Source organism: Amphibalanus amphitrite, unplaced genomic scaffold (genome assembly GCF_019059575.1).
Source record: "Amphibalanus amphitrite isolate SeventyFive unplaced genomic scaffold, NRLGWU_Aamphi_draft 000071F_arrow, whole genome shotgun sequence".
Lineage (NCBI taxonomy): Eukaryota > Metazoa > Arthropoda > Thecostraca > Balanomorpha > Balanidae > Amphibalanus > Amphibalanus amphitrite.
In genome coordinates, this window is record NW_024881567.1 from 1,126,261 (window position 1) to 1,147,257 (window position 20,997).

The following is a 20,997-nucleotide window of genomic DNA, read 5'->3' on the forward strand; positions in this document are numbered from 1 at the left end:
CTAATCATCGCCATACTGCTCCCTGAGCAGCCGCGCGAGGTAGTCCTTCTTAAATCTCAACAGATTCAGATCGCGAACTGACGCCGGCAGCCTGTTGAACATATCCACTACGGAGTAAAGAAACCGGCGGCGGCCGGCCTCCGTTCGGATCATCGGAACCTGGAGATGGTCAGCCTGTCGTGTGCTACGGCCGTGTAAGCCACAGCGAGACGTGATCCTGTCACGCAGAGACTCGGGCTGCCCTGTGGTCAGCATCTTCTTCAGCAGCATGACCGACTGGAATCGCCACATGTTCTCTGCTGAGAGCCATTGCAGATCCCTTGTGACGTCGCTGATATGGTCGAACTTTCGGCGACCAGAGACGACGCGAGCACCGAAGTTCAGCAACCGCTGGAGCCTTCTCATCTGCGTGATGCCACACACGCCGTACACGCTGATGGCGTATCGGACCGCAGACACAGCGAGAGCCTGCACCAGAGTCACGAGCGTGTCTCTGGGCAGGCAGTGCCTGCTGTGGCAGAGACCACTCAGCACTCCCGTGCAGCGGCGCACCACATCACTGACATGCACGTCAAATGACAGGGTAGCATCAAATGTGACGCCAAGGTTCTTGGCCGTAGGCGACGGCACCACGGTGGCATTCATGAATTGGACAGAGATGGCTGGGAGCTGGCGGACGTTCTGACGCGTTCCCACAATCATGAGCTGGATCTTGTCAGCGTTCACTTTGAGACCATTCTTGCGAAGCCAGTCTCCGAGTGCCGCTAAATTATGCTCCATGCACGCCACCAAAGCGCCAGCGTCACGTGGACTCCCCAGCACGGCCAACTGAGTGTCGTCACAGTATTGTACCAGACATGTGGCGTGCGATTCATCATCAGGTTGAAAAAGTGGCATGTCATTCGCATAAACACTGAACAATAGTGATCCTAATGCCGAGCCCTGGTAGGTACCTATGGTGTTGGCCAGCGGCTGTGAGAGTGTGCTGCGACCGTCCGGTGAACGTATCACGACCTGCTGGTAGTGATCGTCGAGATAGCTGGTAAACCATCTAGTATCCACGCCATACTGCTCGAGTTTCACCAACAGACGGTCGTGTGGGATAACGTCAAAACATTTTGACAAATCCAACATGCACAACAAAGCCACCTGTTTCCTATCCATCACTTCCAGAATTCTGTCGGTCATCGTGAGGAGCGCTGTCTCTGTCGAGTGATTTGTTCGGAACCCGTGCTGACATGAGGAGAGAAGATGATGGACGCTGAGGTAAGAGTAGAGCTGCTCGTAAACGATGCGCTCTGTTATTTTGGCTATTGTGGGAAGGATTGCAATCGGACGGTAGTTTGCGTGTCGGTGGATTTTGGATTCTTTTGGATGGGGTGAATCAGTGTCATCTTCCATGATCGCGGAACCGTGTGAGAGGCCAGGCTCGAGTTAACAATGTGTGTCAATACATGTGACAGAGACGGCAGACACATCTTAATAAAACGCACACTAAGACCGTCCGCCCCGCTCGCCGCGCCGTTGGACATTCCAGCGACCATGCTGGCCAGTCTCTCCGGCGTGACCGTCTGAACCCCGAAGCCGCCAGAGGTGACACGCGGCAGGCGCACCGGCAGCTCCGGCCCAGACGAGTCAACCTGCCCGGCGATCTGCGTCCCAATGTTAGCGAAATACCTGTTCATATCATCGGGATTGGCGGTCGGTGACGGTCTAGCCGTTCGTTTACCCGAGATTACAGAGCGAATGGATCGCCACATGTTCCCACTGCCGCCCTCCTGAATACGCCTCTGAATGTCTTGGCGGCTGTCCCGGCGGATAGCAGATTTAACCTGTCTATTTAGCTCGCGATACCGGTCACGGTCGCCGTCACGGAGACAGGATGCCGGTCAAGAAAGTCAATTTAGAGCCGAACACTGATGTGTGCTGCCTCGCATGTAATTCTGACACGCTTCTCTGCAGCTTGCACTGATAAAAGGCTAGGAATTATCAAAAATGTAAATCGGATGTTGTGGCCGGACGTGCAAAAAAATCCGTTCGTAACAGCCGAGGCTGTGTTAGGGTCAAATCAGGAGAAGGCTCAACCTAGTAATCGCATGAAGTTCGCTCTGTCCATGTAATAATGGGCTTTCATGGTGTGTCAAAAGTGGAAATAGCCGGTGCGCCGTCTGGCAACCCGGCAGCCCACCGCCATAGGGAAATTCATGCTTTTTGTCGCTTTTTCGCTCCTTATGAGTCACTTGATCTAATTAGAGCTTAACTAGGAACGAGGCGGGTCACTTGGATGTATTCGGGAGCCGAATACGGTGTTTTGGAGCCAATACCTGGGAAACCCTACCCGCCCAATGCGAGTTTTTAAGAGTCTGCATGCCCAAATTAACGTTGAGCGCGGCCGTTTTCGGTCGGTTTTCCGCGACCTTGTGGCGAAATCGCCTTATTTATTCAATCATGGTGGGCTAATTCGCTTAACTAGGAATGAGGCGTAGAAGAGAATTATTCAAGGAATAGAGCTGTGCAAAAATATTTTTTGTATTGTTAACACTGTATCCGCCCTCGAACAGTGGCGGATCCAGGGGGGGGCAAAATGGGCATTTGCCCCCCCCAAACGGCATGATTTTAACATTACGCCTATGGGCGATGCATGGAAAGAATCGATAAATTTTTATGGTTTGCCCCCCCCCCAAACCTCTGAGCTGGATCCGCCTCTGCCCTCGAACGTTAAATATTGTTGACCCATCAGAAACACATCTCCTGGAATGCGTTTGGACTTGGCTGGATCTAATATTAGCGAGTATCTGCTAATGCAGTTTCTTGGCTTACACAGTACGCACGCAAGCATACATACTTCCTGCCCTTGGTTATTCCTCACTTGAAAGAAAATTTTGCTATAATAACTATTCCAAGCAGTTAACAGGTTTTAGTGCAGTGCCAAGTCGGAACCGTTCAGCGCCGCCAGTCTCCCAGGCGGCGCGTAACGGCCGCCGCCGGCCGCCGCGCCGCCGCTCTGGCAGGGTGTTTGACTTCATATCTCAGTTGCTAGAAAAGTTGTGGACCGATTTACTTGATTCTTGCATGAAAAGATCCGCCATTCAATTCTTAGCAGATAACGAAAATTTGACGTCAATTGCACGATCCGCTGCCCATATTGTGGTACTGCCATCTATTGACAAGGCTGGCGAACTAAAGCCGGGCGGCTATTTCCACTTTTGACACACCATGTCAGTGATTTTGCTTATTGAATATGCCACACGCAAAATATATGCAGACAAAAATGCGGCATTTGGAAGTAATCTATTGCATTTGCCAGGGGCATGACCAGGTCAGAGAGGGTGGAGGTAACAAAATTACAAGTACCTACGTGAAAACTGGCCGAGATTGTATTCTGTTTTCCTGGAACTGGAAGCATCTCTAACGTTTTGGATTAATGCATTTCAAGGTATTAAGTGGCTTGGGATGCTCCATGTTTCACTAACATTCACTTTCATAGTATTTTTATTCCCACCTGGCCGAAGGGGAGGGTTTGATGTGCAGCCTCAACGGTTTTCCCGAGATCGTTTGCAACGCTGTTGAAATTTGACATACCTACCTGAACATTGACTTAAGCCGGATTTTTTTTTTACGCCAACAGAACTTTGAGGCTGAGGTCAGCTTACTGACCTATGACGTCACAAATAAATCTGGGAACGATGCAAAAAGTTGCAGCTTTACAGCGCCCTCAGTGAACCTTTTGCAGGGAATGAAACAAGTAACGGCATATAGTTAGTAACGGCTCTTGAGATTTCACATCAAGTCCTCCAACTTTCCTAACTTTCACCCGAGGTCAAGCTGGTCACGTGACCTCACTTTTACAAGTCAATGGGAAATATTGAAACATTGAAACTGTTATTTTGGTGCCGGAAACGATCGAAGCCTGTAATCAATTATCAAACACCTGTAATCGTGATTTCATACAATTTGCAAAGAGCGACTCGGTTTTGCATAGGGGACCTTCCATGACGTCGTATATGCTGGTACTTTGTGTGGTCGTTTGAGGTCACCTTTTTTCTTTTTGTCAATAACTTTGAATGGAATTAATCTCGCGAGTCAGATAAGACACCAGTGCGTGAACTCACGGAACCCTGCTGAACCTAATCATATAGGTACCTACAATAGCCGCTTTCACGACAAGTATCTAAAACACATTTACTGATATTTGATGCGATTTGGTCAAATTTGGTTCATAGTTTATTCTTAATTGCTTTAGCTTGGGTTGCACTAGTTGCTTATTAACTTTATTTAACATATTATCAGACGTTCCCTTTAACCCGCGCCCCACTGGGGTCTGCGTATAACGCGCCCTACTGGGGGGGGGGGGGCTATTCATACCCCCCTCCCCTCCGAACTCTGAAAATAACTACTGGGCCGATAGTCAAAATTCAAACGGCATCTGATTAGTGATGTCAATTACGGAAAATCGGAATACCGTTACCAAACCAAATACCAACCAAAACCACGGGGAAATACCGAAACCAAACCAACTTGAGAAAATTAGGGAAATACCAACTTTTTACCGATTTCTTAGCCTCTTATACATTAGTGAGGGTTTATGATACCAACAAAATACCAAACACATTACGATTGAAATACCAAATACCAAGTTGGTATCGGTTTGGTATCGGTATACCAAAAAGTTGGTATCCGATTGACATCTCTACATCTCAAAGTCCCGGAAAAAACTGTCGAGCGAAACCTAATTTGACTGACCTCGAGGTCATCGATGACGTCACAAGTCAGGTCAAAGTAAAATATATTAGCATTTTGACTTGTTCACATTTTGGGCTTTGGCCGCCGTCTTATAAGTCAGATCAGGCTCATTTTTGGTTTGCACACTCGTGAACAGATGCTTTAGATATCCTGAGGGTACCAAACTTGTACTTTGATTTTCAGGTCAGGGTCAGGTCATCACAGGTTACGGAAATATTATATCATGCGTCGGTCAGGTGACACATGTTTTATGGTCCATTTAGGCCATATATTTCGATTTTGATGTCGTTAGTGTCATTCGAGGTCATATTGAGTTAAATTTAGCTTAGGTCAGGTCACTTCATGTCAAAAAAGGTCAAATTTTGAAGTTAAAATAGGTAGTTAAAAATTTTACAACAAAAAAGGTGTCTATTGGATGCAGTTTGAGCTCAGGAACACGATGGTGGTATTTATATTGGTATACAATGTCAAATACGTACTGAAAAAGGAAATTGATTAAAAAAATTATAATTGTGAATTTTTTTGCAATAATGCGTATAACTTGGCCATTTTTGAAGATGTTTAGCTAAACGTGCTAGAGTAAGTCATTAGCATATGTTCTATCACAAATCTTCCGGTTTTTTCGAAAAGTAAAAAAGTGTTTGAAAAAAGATAAAAATATACATTTTGAATTTTATTGTTATTAATTTTCAAAATTTTCAAAATTTTGAAAATCCAAGATAGCAGTTTGCTAGCGCAGTCTATTCCGAGCCCTCTCATGCAACGAAATTGGATCTAGCTTAAAAACTGAGCTCTTGGGAGCGATGGCCGTGGTGCAATGCTGACGATGTTGTTGACGTGGTGCAATGTTTGCCGAGCATGACGTCACTCTGACGTCATTTCCGGCCGACCTATGGTAGCTACGAAATTCATATTTTGACACAAGGTGTCAAATTGATGCAGCCGAAGGCACTGAAAGTTTGGCGTCGATACGTCAAGCGGTTTGAAGTTATTGCAGGAAAACGGGAGGGGGCTATGAATAGCCCCCCCCCTCAGTGGGGGGCGGGTTAAATCAAACATTTGAACCAGTATAACGGCTTTAGGGGCGACTAACGGAGCGAGCGAGAGGGTGGGCCTTGCACGTGCGAAATTGCAAGGGGGCCACTCTCTTCGTCTAGCATCATTTGGTCTAGTGCCTTTTGAGCTAGTGCAATTGGTCTAGTGCTTCAGCTGGTCTAGCGCCAGTTTGGCTAGTTTCGTTTGAGCTAGTGCCAAAGTGCCATTCATTTGAGCTAGTGCCTTTGGTCTAGTGCCGTAATTTCGTCTAGCTTTCAGCAGACTCATTTCCATGATGGAGGTGTATTATCATGCTTGGCACAATAATTAGACTCACGAGGAAAAGATTTTGCGGTTATTTTATTTTTTTACAGAACTTCACGAGGCAGCTTTCATTCCTTTTCTGTTTCGACTGAAGCGAGGTAAATTTGTTGTGTGATAGACGCAAATTACGGGTTATCGGCTGTAGCTATGGAAATTTTTAAGTCATCAAGGGGTGGGGACAAATTAAGCTTCGAAGGTTTTGTCTACCGAAAGAATACTTCAAATATTACCACTCAAAATTGGCGATGCGAAAACAAAGGATGTAAAGGATCTGTTTCAGCATCATTACGATATCATACCGAAAGACAAGTTGTTACTAGGCAAATTCACAACCACCCCCCAGTTCCGGCAAGAGTTGAAGTTGTTTCGGCATTGGACAAAGCCATGGAACAGGGAGAAACGTCAAATTTGCGTCCAAGAAGAATTATAAGTGATATGAATTTGAGTAGAGAAGCCACAACAGAAGCTCCAACTAGAAAGGCAATTTCGCAACGTATCCAAAGAAAACGAAAACATTCAGAAATCGGACATGAAGTAGCGCCACTCAACAGGTCAGGCATTATAATTCCAGAGAAGTACAAAACCTTTAAGGTTTTAAACCTTTAAGGACTCCCTCCAACTGACTTGTGCACGGCACCCTACTAACCGGTCTCTAGCGATGTGCCAAATTTGAGCACAATCGGCCCAGCCGTTCTCAAGATCTGGGAGCGGCACCCTGCACGTGCGCACGTGCAAAATGGATCCCAACTGACTTGTGCACGGCACCCTACTAACTGGTGCCTAACCGTGTACCAAATTTGAGCGCAATCGTTCCAGCCGTTCTCGAGATCTGGAAACGACCCCTGCACGTGCGCACGTGCAGCAGCACCCCAACTCTGGCACATGGATATGCAGTGCCTAGTGGGTGCCTACATACATGTCAACTTTCAGCGCAATCGGCCAAGTAGTTACCGAGATATTGCAACAATTACAAAACTGACACCTCTTCGTTTTGCACGTGGCACGTGCATAAGGGGTCGCCCACATGCATCAGGAATAGTCCAATACTTGGTAGAAGGAATGAAGCTACCCTACAAAAATTACCGCATGTAAATCGGTCAAGTGGTTGCTGAGATGTAAGCCTCGCAAAGGCCTCCGCACGGCCGGCCGGCCGCTCATACTCAGAAATTTCCGATAATCTAAGGAAAGACTACGGTCGCTTCGCTCGCTCCGTAACAAAATTACGTTATATAAATAGCTACAGTAAAAAAGATTTAGCTAGACTCGTCTGACATCCGCCATGAAAACGGCTGATACATGGCCTCATTTGACCAGCTCGTCTTGACTTCAGCGGCTTTGATGTGACTTCGACCTGAGGAAAACACCTTAAGCTGACCTCTTCCAAATGCAGTTAATCATTACGGTCAACCGGTGACCTCTGTGGTCAGGTCTAATGCCCTGAACCAGGGATTCAATTTTCGGTCAATAAATCCCCCAAATGGTCGCAGCACCGTCATTTCGGTACCTGACACTTACCTGGCACCATCGTGTTCGTGATGCTCCGCCGCGTAGAATGGTGTGCTGACTGCCGATATTTTGGAAAGCTCAACTTAAAGGGAGATTATGACCTTTTCTCACTTTATTGGAGTTGGGACCATTTTTTAGTAGAAAATGTATAAATATAATGTAAATTCATTGCATTTTGCCGAAATCACAAAAATTACCATGCTTTTTTTAAGTTGAAGTAGCTCAAGCGCTCCGCGCTTGGTAGTGATGGGTGAGCAAGTACTTGCAGGTTTTAAGGAAAATCGGTGAGTAAAAATTAAACATTATTTGAAAATTTTATTTTAATTGATTGCTGCCTTTATGGTCGAATCGTGAATAAAAGGTTTTCTTATACATTTGTTTTTTCGACGTGTACGAATGCTTTTAATTATTAGGTACCGGACCATACATAATTTAGTTGCAGCATTTCTCATTTTAAATAAGGAGCGAATGAGAGCACAGCCTTGCTCTTTATTTTTGGAAGAATTTGATATAAGTTATTTCATTAGTGAGTATGTCAAAAGATTCTTTTCATCTATTGATACAAATACATTACCTTTCTTAGAATACCAGTGAGTCGAAATACATGTGTACCGGATGATATAAATTTCGTAGCTGCGTTCCTTCTGATTTGAATGGCCACAGTGCCTACACACGTTGGTTGTAGGGTAGGTATTATGCACCTACAACCAACGCCCTACACACGACACTGACAACCAAGCTAACAACATAAACAAACGGTAACATAAACAAAAACCCAAGCGTCGCTGTTTGAAACAAAAGCGCCATACACTGCGACTTTTTATAGAGAAGGACAACGCATTTCGGTGGGTGTTGCAAGTACTGCAAGTACTGCTTTTTTTGCAAAAATAAAAATCATTTTTCACATAAGAAAATGTGCTAGGAAATTTTCATATTTTATGGAAACCACAGAAAAAATAGCATGGATGTCGAATAAATTTTATTAAAGAAAAAAGGAAGCTCATTATCTCCCTTTAACGTGCTTACTTCAGGTCAAGGTCAGAACAAAGTCGTTCAGGTCACGAATTGGTCGATTGAGATGATTTTGAGTACCTACATTGATGACCCTTCCCTCAATGCCCTCATTTTGTTTGGAATCTATTGACGAAAAATTATCACCTCAAACAGCCTTAGTGACGTCACAAATGACGTTGCGTCTTCATGACGTCACACAAGGTCCAGGAGCAAAACTGAAACATCGGACCTTGCAAAGAATGCGTGAAGTACATTCTCCCCGTAAATAATTGTTTGGCAATGAGGGCGTTTCGCTATTGCGACATTTTTAACATTACATAGACTCACTTATTTGACGTCATAGTTCAATGAAGTGACCCTATATAAAGTTCGTTTGGTGTCACAAGCTAAATCAAAGATAAGTTGTAATAACTTTCAGCGCTCTATCGCCATTGCGTCCCCAGCAGTGATGAGAAAACCGTCAGAGGCGGGTAGTACTCGCTCCCACGGCCACAGGGGGTCAAACCTCGCTCTCTTGAGAATAATACGTCATTATGACGTCTTTGACTATTTGGGACCTAGCTTAGTTTGCGTAGGTGTCCTAAGCCTCTTTAAAAAAAAATTAACAGAGTTGCAATGACCTCTCGATCACATTTGACCGTTCTCAGTTCGGACCAGTTGACAGTTATTGTTATTTTTGTTGCCACTGTACGACGAAATTCAATGCTGTGTAGCGACCTTAAGAGGAAAAACACCTTTTTAATATTTTCATCATTCAATGACAATGCGTTGAAGACTTTGACGGCACAAATAAATTGCAAAAAAAGATTGCCACATTCTCAAAGTTTGATTCTTAGAAATGAATTGTATGTAGAAAATCAAAAATCGAAAATTCTCCAAAATAATTGATATCACACAAAATTGTTTAATTCCAATTGTAGTGTAGACATGGCCGTGATAGACTTAATGTAAAACATTAGTCACAGTGTATTGGCAAGCAAGACCAGTTCAAAACCAAGTCAAAGTCAAAGTTCCGTTCAAGTCCCAATTCCAAGCGTAGCCCCCCGCTCCAGACCGAATCCCCCCGTCAATCACAATGACCTTCAGACGACCTTTCGTCCGAGAAGGTTCCAGGAGAAAACCCAATCGGCGGCTGCCCTGGCGTCGCAGCGCCAGCCAATCAGCAGCCGCCATCACTGCCACAGCCGTCGCCGCAGAGCACGGCAAATAGCCCACGGCGCGTGAGCTGTAGCCGCGGGCGCTCGCAGCGGCAGAGTTCCACTTCCGACTCTGACTCAGTCGGTCTCGGAGCGGCAGTCCATTCATTGGCGGCAGTTCATTCATTGCCAACATATAGCCGCCCGAGCAATAGGCGGCGGCACGGGAGGAGCCGCCCTCCTACAGTAGGGTTATGCAGTTTAATACGAATCTAATGAGTATTTAGCTAAATATCCGCGGATGAAATTTATAGTTTTTATGCTAGTCGTTAAAGGGAGATAATGAGCTTTCTTGTTTCTTAAATAAAAATTACTCGACATCTATACTATTTCTACTGTAGTTTCTATAAAATATGAAAATTTCCTAGCACATTTTCGTATGTGAAAAAGGTTTTTATTTTTGCAAAAAAGAAGCAGTACTTGCAGTACTTGTAACACCCACCGAAATGCGTTGTCCTTCTCTATAAAAAAAAGTCGCTGTATATGGCGCTTTTGTTTCAAACAGCGACGCTTGGGTTTTTGTTTGTAAGGATTCTAATTTGAATTAGAGTTAATTCGGTTTAGAATTAATTAGATTCTAATTCGGGGGCCTACTCTTCTATGTTTCCAAGTAGGTAATAGGATTATTCGGGACTCGATTGTTGGTTAAGTTGGGATATAACTATGCCTTTGGTTAGGTAAATAATGCAATTAAAGTTGTTCCTTGACATGGATTGGCGCCAGTTAGTTTGAGTTAGGTAATATATGCCCATCCGTTAGCAAGCCCTAAATACCATGCAAGTTAGAAGTTGTCAGCCTTGAAGGTGTGATGTTGATTTTAAATGGTGATATAAATGTTAATACCAGGCGAAGTTATTTTTCATTAGAATTAGAGGGAATTTCACAGTGTCAAATAGGCCCAAATGATGGTTTTTTGCATTTTTGTGTGCGAGAAACTAATTAAAGGATAGTTATTGCCTGGCCAACACCATTGTGTCTCCAGTGTATAATTCTCTAGTGCCTGGTATGTTCTGCGACTTGAAACTGAAAGGGCCATGGTAGTGAAATGTGTTATTACAATGCATATCTTTTTAACAAACTTATTTTTTCAGGATGTCAGCACCCAGCTGTGGGAGGGCAGGGAGGAGGCGTGGTCGGCCCCGGCCCTACTCAGCTGCAGTAAGGCCGGGGAGGCGACTTAACTTCACCATCGCCTCTGAAGAGTAAGTAGGCACTTGTGCGGTGTACGTATGTACATCAACATTGAGCTTTAGATGATGGCTGTTTGGTGTCTGTTTTTCATCAGCATGCTTCCTGTTTTGCAAAATATTTAACTTGTCTGAATATTTATTTTCTGGATATTTTGCAAAATATTTAACACATTCCTGCATGAAATTAATGGTGCAGGGGTGATGGTGATGAATAGCATTTTTATGCATTGCTGGCAGCTTGGTGATTGTCTTGGCCTGTGTCACATATATGGGTTGTGGCTGTCCTGCTTGGTGTTTGCTTCAAAGACTGGTGTGGGTTCCTGACAACTCACTGAAAATGTTTGTTTGCATGGCTGACTGCTCAGGGAGGCACTTCAGGAGGCGGAAGTGATGCGCGGGGACCTGACTGAGGTTCGTTTGATTGTTGCGGGTTTGTTGTGTGTGTGTGTTTTTTTTTTTACTTGGCTCTCATTTTTCATGAAATGTGACTAGAAGTGGCTGCCATCTTTGTTTAGCACCACTTTGCAATTCACTCATACCAGCAAAAAATATGCAACTCAGTTGTAACTCAGATACATAATACATTGTATATTCATAAGTAAATATATAATAGAGAGTTCTAGTATAACCATATAGTATAATGCCATACAACAGTCTATGCCAGTCTAGCAGATACGATACATCACAATTTGTACACTGTTTTGACTGTCACAGAGACCAACTCTCTGAAGGAAATAGATGGGTGCTTGAATAGAATCATATTAGTTATCAATAACATGCAATTATTGTCTTGCCGAAATACAGGCAAGACATGTATAGCTCTTGCCTGTTTTTTATACATGTAAACTTCCTTATAAATACATGCATTTATAAGGAAGAGCAACAACTGAATGTCACTGGAACTTTTCTTGCAGCGACAACTGCTCCTGATGTCGGAGGAGGAGCGGCTGACCCTCCTCCGTACCATCTTGATGGAGGAGCCGGCGGTCCGGTGGCGACACCTGGGCCGGCCGGGTACCGCGCTCCCGGGGCCAGCACCACAGCCGCGGGCAGAGTGGTGCTGCTGTGGAATGTGAGCAAAGCCTTTTCCCATTTGTGGTATTTCTGTTCCCTGATGAGTATGATGATGGTGTAAAGTGGATTTTGTAGTCTCAGTCTAGCTGTAATTTTGTCACATTTCCTATCATGAGTACCAAAAGGCAACAAATACATCAGATTTGCTGAGTAAGCGCTGAAGGTGGTAACGCAACCGGGTCCCAGCCATTAATGACGCATGGACGGGAACTAGGAAGGGACCCCGACATAGCTGACAGTGCTCAAAAGGGGTCCAGCTTAGGATCTGTGTTTCACTGCCCCTTTGTGTTGACAGTGTTCTCAATTATAAGGTGCTAAACCCCTTTCCCTTGCCGTTTATTCGCTAGGTGTCCTGAGATGCCTACCGAGCAGGAGCGTCTGTGTTGCGGCGAGACCCGCTGCATCACAGACGATCCTGTAAGTATGACTACTTTGTGTACTGGACAACGCGATAGTTTGTTAACCCGCGAGTTGCTGGGGGGGGGGGGGAGTTAAACGTCAATATCGTGCTCTATAACACCTAACAGTACCCATCAAACATGTGCCATATGCTGCGAATGCCACTTGCTTTTCGGGGAGATGCTCTTACAAGTGTGACCTGACCTTGACCCTAGCCTGTGCTTGACTGAACCCTACATGGATCGTCACACATGTAGCACTTATATCAAGGATGTGCACAGGATTTATGACGAGAGACGCCCAGTACAAAGTTCTGAAGTTCTTGCTACTGAAAGGCCAATTCCAGATGTTTGACCTGGCCTTGACCCGACCCGTGACCTCAAAATACAACTTACATTCGACAGGAGTTCGTGAAGGCAACTCAGGACACATTCCACCTGACCCTGGGAGTGCGGTACCACCGCGACCGATGGGGCGAGGCGGCGCCGGATCCTGCCGACCTGGAGGGCCCCCACCGCCAGTGCCGGTACCAGGCGTACCGGCACTTCGTGCTCTGGCAGTACGTAACACTTCCTGCGCGCAAACTTTTCAATCTAAACATGCGTTATAGATAAATGTGTTGTCCTCATTTCTTGTTATTTCTGTTCTAACCCGGATGTGGCTGACAATAGGATTCATTTGCATGAGCTATATAAAGTTATCATATCTACATATCTAATATAAAGTTACCCTCATTCACTGCATGGGCAGCACAATGGTTTTGATTGAACGTTAGCTGGAAACTATTGTTTTTACGTTATATGAGCATGATATTTTTCGTGCTAACATCCCTGTTCATTGTATTCCACAGGTGGGGAGCCCTCGGTCGGGGGAACCGGCGCGCCCTGCCGGCCTGCGCCGTGACGGCCATCAGGGCCAAGTACCCCAGCCCGTCGGGGAGGTACACGGGCTTCAAGGACGTGCCACTATGTGAGTAAATAACATATAATCCTTCCCGTTAGTGCTAAAAACTTCGATGACGTGCATGCATATTGCATATTGCATATAAGTGTTCGTGTGATCCGTTGGTCTTACGTCGCCACGTTGTGTGTTCACAGAGACGCACCACGCCGGCCGGCGCGGCGGCAGACTGGCCGAGAGCTACTTGGTCTTAACTCGGCGGAGAAGAGGCGGCGAACGTCAAGCTTCCGGTGCTAGTTACCATATGTGTTTAAGTTAAAGTTAAAGTTAGTCAAATTTGTTAGTTAATCACATTTAATTAGGCGCATTGTGATTCTTCCGTGCGTATCGATTAAGGCAGCTTCTGCAAAACGTCATGGAACTCATTTTTTTAAATAGAAAAGCACAATTCTAACGAATAGCGTTTTAACTATTGAACACAAACCTTACGTTTTCGAGCGTGTGCATTTGTGTGTGCATTTGTTCGAGCGGTATGTTTAGCGTGTGCAACGTGTTCTGTTAGGTTACGTAAAGTTAAAGTTAGTCAAATGTGTTAGTTAATCACATTTAATTAGGCTCATTGTGATTCTTCAGTGCATATCGATTAAGGCAGCTTCTGCAGAATGTCTTGGAACTCAGATGTCACACGGCCGCTTTCAGCAACAGCTCTTCATAGTTTTTTTTTTCCTCTGCAAGTGAAACGTTGGAGTTGAGGTGAAGATTGACCTCGTGTATGTTTCTGTGCTAATATAATACAGAGTGCAATGCATAGCACAAACTGACGCCAAGTTTTCTAATTTCTTGACGCGTGTTCGCAGTGGAACGATTGAGTCTGGAGGGGATACAGTGGTGATTCACGGATTTCCAGATTTTCTATTAGAGTTAAACCCTTCGCATTCATAATATTTCACAAATTCAATCAACTTTCACTTTTTCGCGGCCATAGGCCGACAACGACAAACAATGAAACCGCGGAAACTCACGTCCCGGTGAAAGCTCGCCCTCGTGACCCGTCGACCCCTTACTCCAGAATAATACAGTTGGATTAGCGGCACTCGCACACCGATGAAACTGGAAGTCCGCGCACCAGCACTCCCTCGAGTTGGGCGTCAAGAGCGCCACCTACTCGCAAACAGACACACAAACGGCGGTGCCAGCACCCGCTCGAGTTGCGCATCAATAGCGCCACCTACACACAGAGATACACCAGCAGATATGCCAGCACCCGCTCGAAAAGCGCATCAAGAACACCACCTGCACACACAGAGATACACAAACGGATATGCCAGCACACGCTCGAAAAGCGCGTCAAGAACACCACCTGCACACACAGAGATACACAAGCGGATATGCCAGCACACGCTCGAAAAGCGCGTCAAGAACACCACCTGCACATAAAGAGATACACAAGCGGATAAGCCAGGAGCCGCTCGAAATGTGCATCAGAGTCATTTACACATGGATGAAAATGAAAACGACGACCCTGGCTAAAAGACCCCACCCGGCGTCTCCCGGCGGCGCCGGATCCGTCCCGGCCGTCGGCAGCCGCGCTCAGAAGCGAGAGTGCGCCGCTTGCTCGGCGAGCAGCACCGCCTTCTCCTCAGCCGTCGGCGTGGAGCTGGGGTTCACGTACCTCGCCGTGCGTGGCTCCAACGCCGACAGCGTGATGGAGCGACGCCGCTCTACCATGTCCTCCAACATTTGCCGGACGTACGGGAACGTTTTCTTTCCTTTGCGTTTGACGAGCACAGTTTTCTTCTGTGCGCGGCTGTACTTCGTCGAGTACCTGAAGTAAGCAGTGATGCATTCTTGAAACTGAACAGGAAGCTTTCGAAAGCACATCACGATGCAAGCTTGAGTGATTTCTTTTTCTTAAATTATGCGAACAGTTAGGTAATTAATAATAGTGGCTTCCTACTGGCTGATATTGAATGATTTAAAATAGATTAAATTTTCAACTCAGAAGTCATCCAGTTTTACTTACATCTGTTGTCCTTCGGCGTCCAGCAGCTGCTCGCGGTCGTGGTGGGCGTCATGGTCTATCACAGACATGGCCTTGCGGGTCTCGAACATCGGAGGTCTGAAATGAAATTGCGATGCACGTGTCACGTTATCTTTAAATGAACTATTGTCCAGCTACGTTGGCGCACGGGCTTCGAAACGCACGTCTCAGCACCGGAGTCTCACGTGGGAAAATAATTACATGCTCATGATACAAATAACTAATCGATCACGAAAGCAGGGTATGGCTGGTTATTTATCTCGCACGCAAATCCCCGATGACGTCTTAATCATCACCCGCACATTGGTGAATGCCACCCTCTGGTATTTTTTTTTTTCGTTGCATGCTACGTTTTGAGCCATAGAGTTCTGAAACTTGGTATAGCTGCTTGTCTATTCTTTCCACATATCCCGTAAAAAAAACACCACTTCCCCTACACTCTCCCCTACCCAACCACACATACATAAATGCAAACTAACAAATATACATAAGTACACAAACTCATGGCATCGGCACCGGGAATCCCGCGAAGTTCAAGCATAGCTTTGGGCGGAACGGCGGGGTGAATTGCAAGCTCCCTCCCCAATTTTCGTTCTAGGATGGGAAAATAGCATGTGTGGGCGATGTTTAACTTACTCGAAGTACACTCGTTTTGGCGTGTACCCCAGTGTAGTACTGTGGTAGCCCTCCAGGGAGCCGGTGTGCCGGAATCGCAGGACGCCATCTACGCGCTTCATTGTCTTGTCGCTGAATACGACCTTGCGCAGGGCGCAGTGCGCAGCACCATCCTTCGTGAGGAGGCGCTTGGCGTCCTCCTCCAGCTGCTCCTCAGAGAGTTCCCCGTGTTTACACTCTGAGAGCAGAGTTTCTCCACCATTCGGGTGAAGCTTTCCGTGGTCACCGCACACGTGATTGAGGCACATCGTCCAGTGTTTCTAAAAACGAAAAAGAGAAAGGAGTGAGCAAACCGATGAGGCTTGGATTGAGAGCTCGGGTGCGGGGTGCTAGGATGTTTTTTTTCCTAATGCAGTTTGGGATCCAACAATGAAGAGAATGCATGGTCCAACAGGAATATGTTGTATACAACGGAAGACAGGATGTGTTCCTATAACTCATATGGAAAGTTCATTACGTTAACGAATAGTTCACTTCTCGTGGCTGAACCATTTCCGATTGGTAGATGAAATCAGATGTGGGAATCGAACCCACAGCCAGAGAAGTGACAGATTAAACAGGGGAAAATGATTTAGGGGGATCATAGGACAGAGGGAGGAAGATAAGGATAAATATATATACACAGAGACAAAGAGCGCAACAAACCATGAAGTGGGCCTTGTCTCCATTGGCCTGCTGAGAGCAGTACCAGAAGTGGTTCTTGAGCGACCCAATCCAAGCCGCTAGTGGTCGCGTCTCCCGGCGACTGGAGGCCTCCCGGAGATCCTTGGCTAGGTTCTTGGCCGCATGCCAGACGTCCAGGGAGAATTCCACGTCTGGGAGCATCTCCTCTGAAAGCATGGAGAATGTCGGTGAACTCACCAAACGATGTTCGCCAGACCACATTGTATTTCCAATCCAGCCAGTCGTACCAGGCAAAGAAACGGGCTACGGCGCGACCGGCAGCCCGGTGCCCTCCCAGCTTCTGGTGGAAGACTGACAAGTTAGGCATTTGTATGGAAAGGCCTTATAGAAAATTGAATTCGACCGGACAAAGAGTTCGCCGAATTCGCCGGACTCCCAATCGCCCTCCCTCCATTGGACCGACGCCTTTGCCGCTTCCATATTACGACAGTCAAATGTCATGCCGGACCTGGTTAGCAAAAACAAATAAGGATACTGCAATTATCAACAGCAAACGACACGGCAACTATCACAACAAATAAATTCCGTTCTCAATGCTCACTTATTTTTTTCCTGACGCCCATGTGCTGGTCTGAGACGAACTCTCTGATGTTCAATTTCCGAGCCTCCGTCAGTTGCCGGATGCAGCGCTCAACACCTTCCACCTCCAGACGAGGGCTGCTGAAGCCGGTTTCAGCCCTGTATACAGTCTCCTGTCGACATACGGTTTCACCAACTCAGTGGCGGTGGAAGGGACCAGACATTGTGAATAACAGGAAAACATATGCCTGTAGGCGTACGCAGTTAATCATTGCGTATCTAATTTAAAATAAATTTTACGTTTACGAATGCTGGGGTACTTCCATGATGAACACAAAATGACCATGTCGTTTTTGACATAAACATCATCAGATCTGGAGCGCTGCCAAATACCTGCGCCAAGATCCGCTCAGTTGCGGTATCTATGACGGTGTAGGTACCGTACGCCGCGCAGTGTCCAGGCGAGTCGTTCTGGCAGTCTCCTGGAGGAATGCTTCAGTTACGAACGAGCGCAGAACGCAAATCGAGTTCTTACGCATATAAGGGGACACAAGTAAGTATGAGCGACCGTTGCGAGCTTACGTGGTCATGAGGACCTTATCACATGCGTTTTTGTGCTCAAGTGCTTTACATGGCTAGCAAGGCAACTTATATGTCATGCGAACGTGACAATAACCGAAATAAGAGGAAATACAACCAAGCATTGGAGAGGGCAACACCAGTGTGTGGGAGGGGTGAGGGGGCAGGGACATCACAGAAATGTATACATTGACACATAAGGCTGCATCAATCAAAACTTCACTGAAACTTTTCGTTCAAGGAGAGAAAACCGTTTCAGCAAATAACTGGTATGCAATACTAAGAAGAAGTACCAGAAGAACTACTAAGAAGTACAAGCATTTTTGCGTACTATTTTGTTTCATTGTACTCATTTCCTCAGCCAAATGATCGAGAAACAAAAACTGATAGGTCAAGAACTTAATAAGTGTTTCCAAAAATGGTGCAGTTTGGGCTGTGAATAACCTGAATGTTACCTGCTATCACAAGCCCGTTGGGTGCCTTCATGCGCGAGTCCTCGCAGTTGCGTGCCAGGACAGTGTCCCGTTTCTGAAGCGTCACGGGACGAACCACCAGAAGCTGCAGCTGTCGGAACGTCGAAGCGTTCGTGACGCCCATGTTCACGAACCGGAACAAGTCGGCGACCTTGGAGTAGTGATTGCCTGTAAAGAGAGACACATGGTCAACAGCGGGTGGACATCGAACATTCCGCAGTTATATTTGCGCATGCCCATTAAACACTAATTGCCTGTTTGCACAGCACATTGTCTGCAAATTGTCATTGTCAAATTGCCTGCACACAGCGGCCTGGTTGGCAACGAGCGGGGTGACCTCCTCGCCAAGGAAGCCACCACGCACGAGCAAGATGACACGCCCATCGACACCAGCAGTATCACCCGTGCTGCCGCCCGGCTCGCGCGCCAGAAGTGGCGCCGCTCGTGGCCGGCCGGCTGGCACTCGGACATCTACCCTACTGGCCTGCCCACACCCATCGGAGGCGGGTGTCGCGAGTTGGCAGTCGATGTGCACCAGTTGCGGGCGGGCCACTGGTCCGCCTCCGAGCAGTGGCTACACCGGATAGGCTGCCGCCCGAACGCCGGCTGCGCGGGCTGCCCGGACCGGAGCCGACCATCTGCGCTCTGCCGGGTTTGCACGAGGAGGACGACACCCCGCAGCACTTTCTGCTGCGCTGTCCCTCTCTGAGCGGCATCCGCCTGCACACCTTTAGGTGTATCTACGCCCGGTCCCCGGACCTCCTGAACGACGACGCGGTGGCGGCCTTGGACGCCGGCTACCGACACCTCCAGAGCCTCCTAGCTAGTAACTGTGAGCCTATGAGCCGTGGCCGCTGGCCCCACAGCAACAACAACGACCCCCCCCCCCCCCCATCACCACCAGCCTGGTACTTTACCGGTTGGAGACCACAGCCGACTATCGCACCTGACATCACCATAGCTCCAGCGAACATCACGTCGAACTCGTAGCGCTGACCGTCCTTCACCGTTGAGCACCACGTCTTCACGTCAGTTCCACACTCGGAACAGGTCTGGAACGTTGACGAAAATACATAACGCTTGTTACAGGTAGTAATATACTTGTTAGGAAACAAGGACCCATCATCACACATTTTCATCGTGATTATGTCGAAAGTCAACAAAGCCTTTATGTAGTTTGCATCTAGCGGCTTGCCAGTCAATGTCAAGTCCCAAGCTCCCAACCGTTATGCTAAATTCGGCAAGACTTCGCTCATGTATATCACAATCACTAGGCTGAAAATTAACCCCTTGGCCTTGCTAGTGGCATTGAATAGGCCACTGACCAGTGCTCTAAGCAGTAAGTCAGCTTTCACCAAGTACAATGATGAGATATCCTGCACATTGCGAATACATTCATATTTGAAGTCAAAAGACAAATTTGGCAGTCAGCACCAGCGTTACTTGTGCCTAGAAAAAGGTTCATCATTTGGTCCGAAATGGTCAGACATAATGGTCCGAACCCGGAAAAAAACACTACAATATTAAAAAGGAGCTTAGAGATAAGAATACTAAGGTACAATTGACAACAATAACCAAGGTATACTGTCATTATCCAGTATAAAAAACAATAACAATAAATAAACCAAGATTTGTCCAGAAGGTAGCCGGTGCTTTCTTACCCACTTCACGGTGAAGGACATGCTGACGCGATCCGTGGTAGGGGAAGAGGTTCGGCCACAGCTGTTGCAGCGAACAAGGGTCACCTCCAGCAGCGTCTCCAAACAGGTCTCGGTCACCACCGCCGACCTCACCGGCCACCGGCTCTCGTCGCTGTTATCAGTGTCGACCGACGACAGGTCGCCAGGGTTCTCATCAGCCGCGGCACCCGGTGGGAGGACGTCCTCCAGCTCTTCTTGCTCCTCAGGTGGCGAGCTGTGGTAATCTGGCACCAGGTCGTCTTCACTGCAGAAGACAATAATATCCAGTAAAAGAAAAAAATAAAACCATTATTTCTGAAACTGACAGGGTGGGAAAAGGGCATTGAAAAACACACTCTATATTGAAATAAAAACATTGTAATCCTAAATAACATGATTTTCAACTCAGCAACGATCCCGAAAACCACGCATAGCAACTAAGTACAAGACACGATACATAAATATGCATCTAAGAAATCTTCCGAATAAACCTCGGTCGAACGCAGGATACGACAAAACAGGGCAGACAACAAGGAAGGACATCATACGCACGCCAGCGGATAATATGTACGCATACAAATACACATGCACGCACGCGCGGAGCCAGTTCGTCACAGAAAATCGGTATTGCTAACCTGTCACGTCGTACCAGCAGCGCAGCCGGTGAACGCCAGGGCGTGACGTTGCCCGGTGGTTCATAGGTTTTTGCTGTACTGTGGAAGTGGAAAGCACAGAACGCAGTGTTTGTTAGTGTGGTGGCACATCACTTAGAAAAGATATCCTTATCTTTCACTCGGAACCATGAAGAATCCTCTATACGTATTTACCTTGGAGTGCAGACTGGGGGGCGCCTCACAGGAGTGCCCTCGTGGTGGACAGGTGATGTCACAGGATCAGGCGCGGCACTCGATGACACCGTTCTGAGGTATCTGATGGAACCAGGTAGCACAACCTGAATATTACCAC

General features: G+C 46.8%; 2 protein-coding genes across 2 annotated transcripts in view; both read left to right on the top strand.

The window, feature by feature from the left end:
- The window catches only part of LOC122379094 (aspartate aminotransferase-like), a 250,586-nt gene that overhangs the window by 192,235 nt on the left and 37,354 nt on the right, over positions 1 to 20,997 (top strand). The gene's annotated exons all lie outside the window — the stretch shown is intronic.
- LOC122379096 (P2X purinoceptor 7-like) lies at positions 10,323 to 14,208 on the top strand. Its single transcript, XM_043361026.1, has 7 exons — positions 10,323 to 10,428; positions 10,910 to 11,020; positions 11,923 to 12,080; positions 12,430 to 12,499; positions 12,886 to 13,040; positions 13,332 to 13,450; positions 13,579 to 14,208. Coding segments are annotated over exons 3-7 (489 nt in total). The 5' UTR covers positions 10,323 to 10,428; positions 10,910 to 11,020; positions 11,923 to 11,937; the 3' UTR covers positions 13,581 to 14,208.

What these genes read in the sequence shown, in the direction of transcription:
- LOC122379096 (XM_043361026.1), top strand. Translation starts at nt 11,938, where the DNA reads ATGTCGGAGGAGGAGCGGCTGACCCTCCTCCGTACCATCTTGATGGAG. An exon ending in GAGTGGTGCTGCTGTGGAAT is followed by an intron (nt 12,081 to 12,429) that starts GTGAGCAAAGCC and finishes TTTATTCGCTAG; the next exon opens with GTGTCCTGAGATGCCTACCG. An exon ending in CGGCACTTCGTGCTCTGGCA is followed by an intron (nt 13,041 to 13,331) that starts GTACGTAACACT and finishes TGTATTCCACAG; the next exon opens with GTGGGGAGCCCTCGGTCGGG.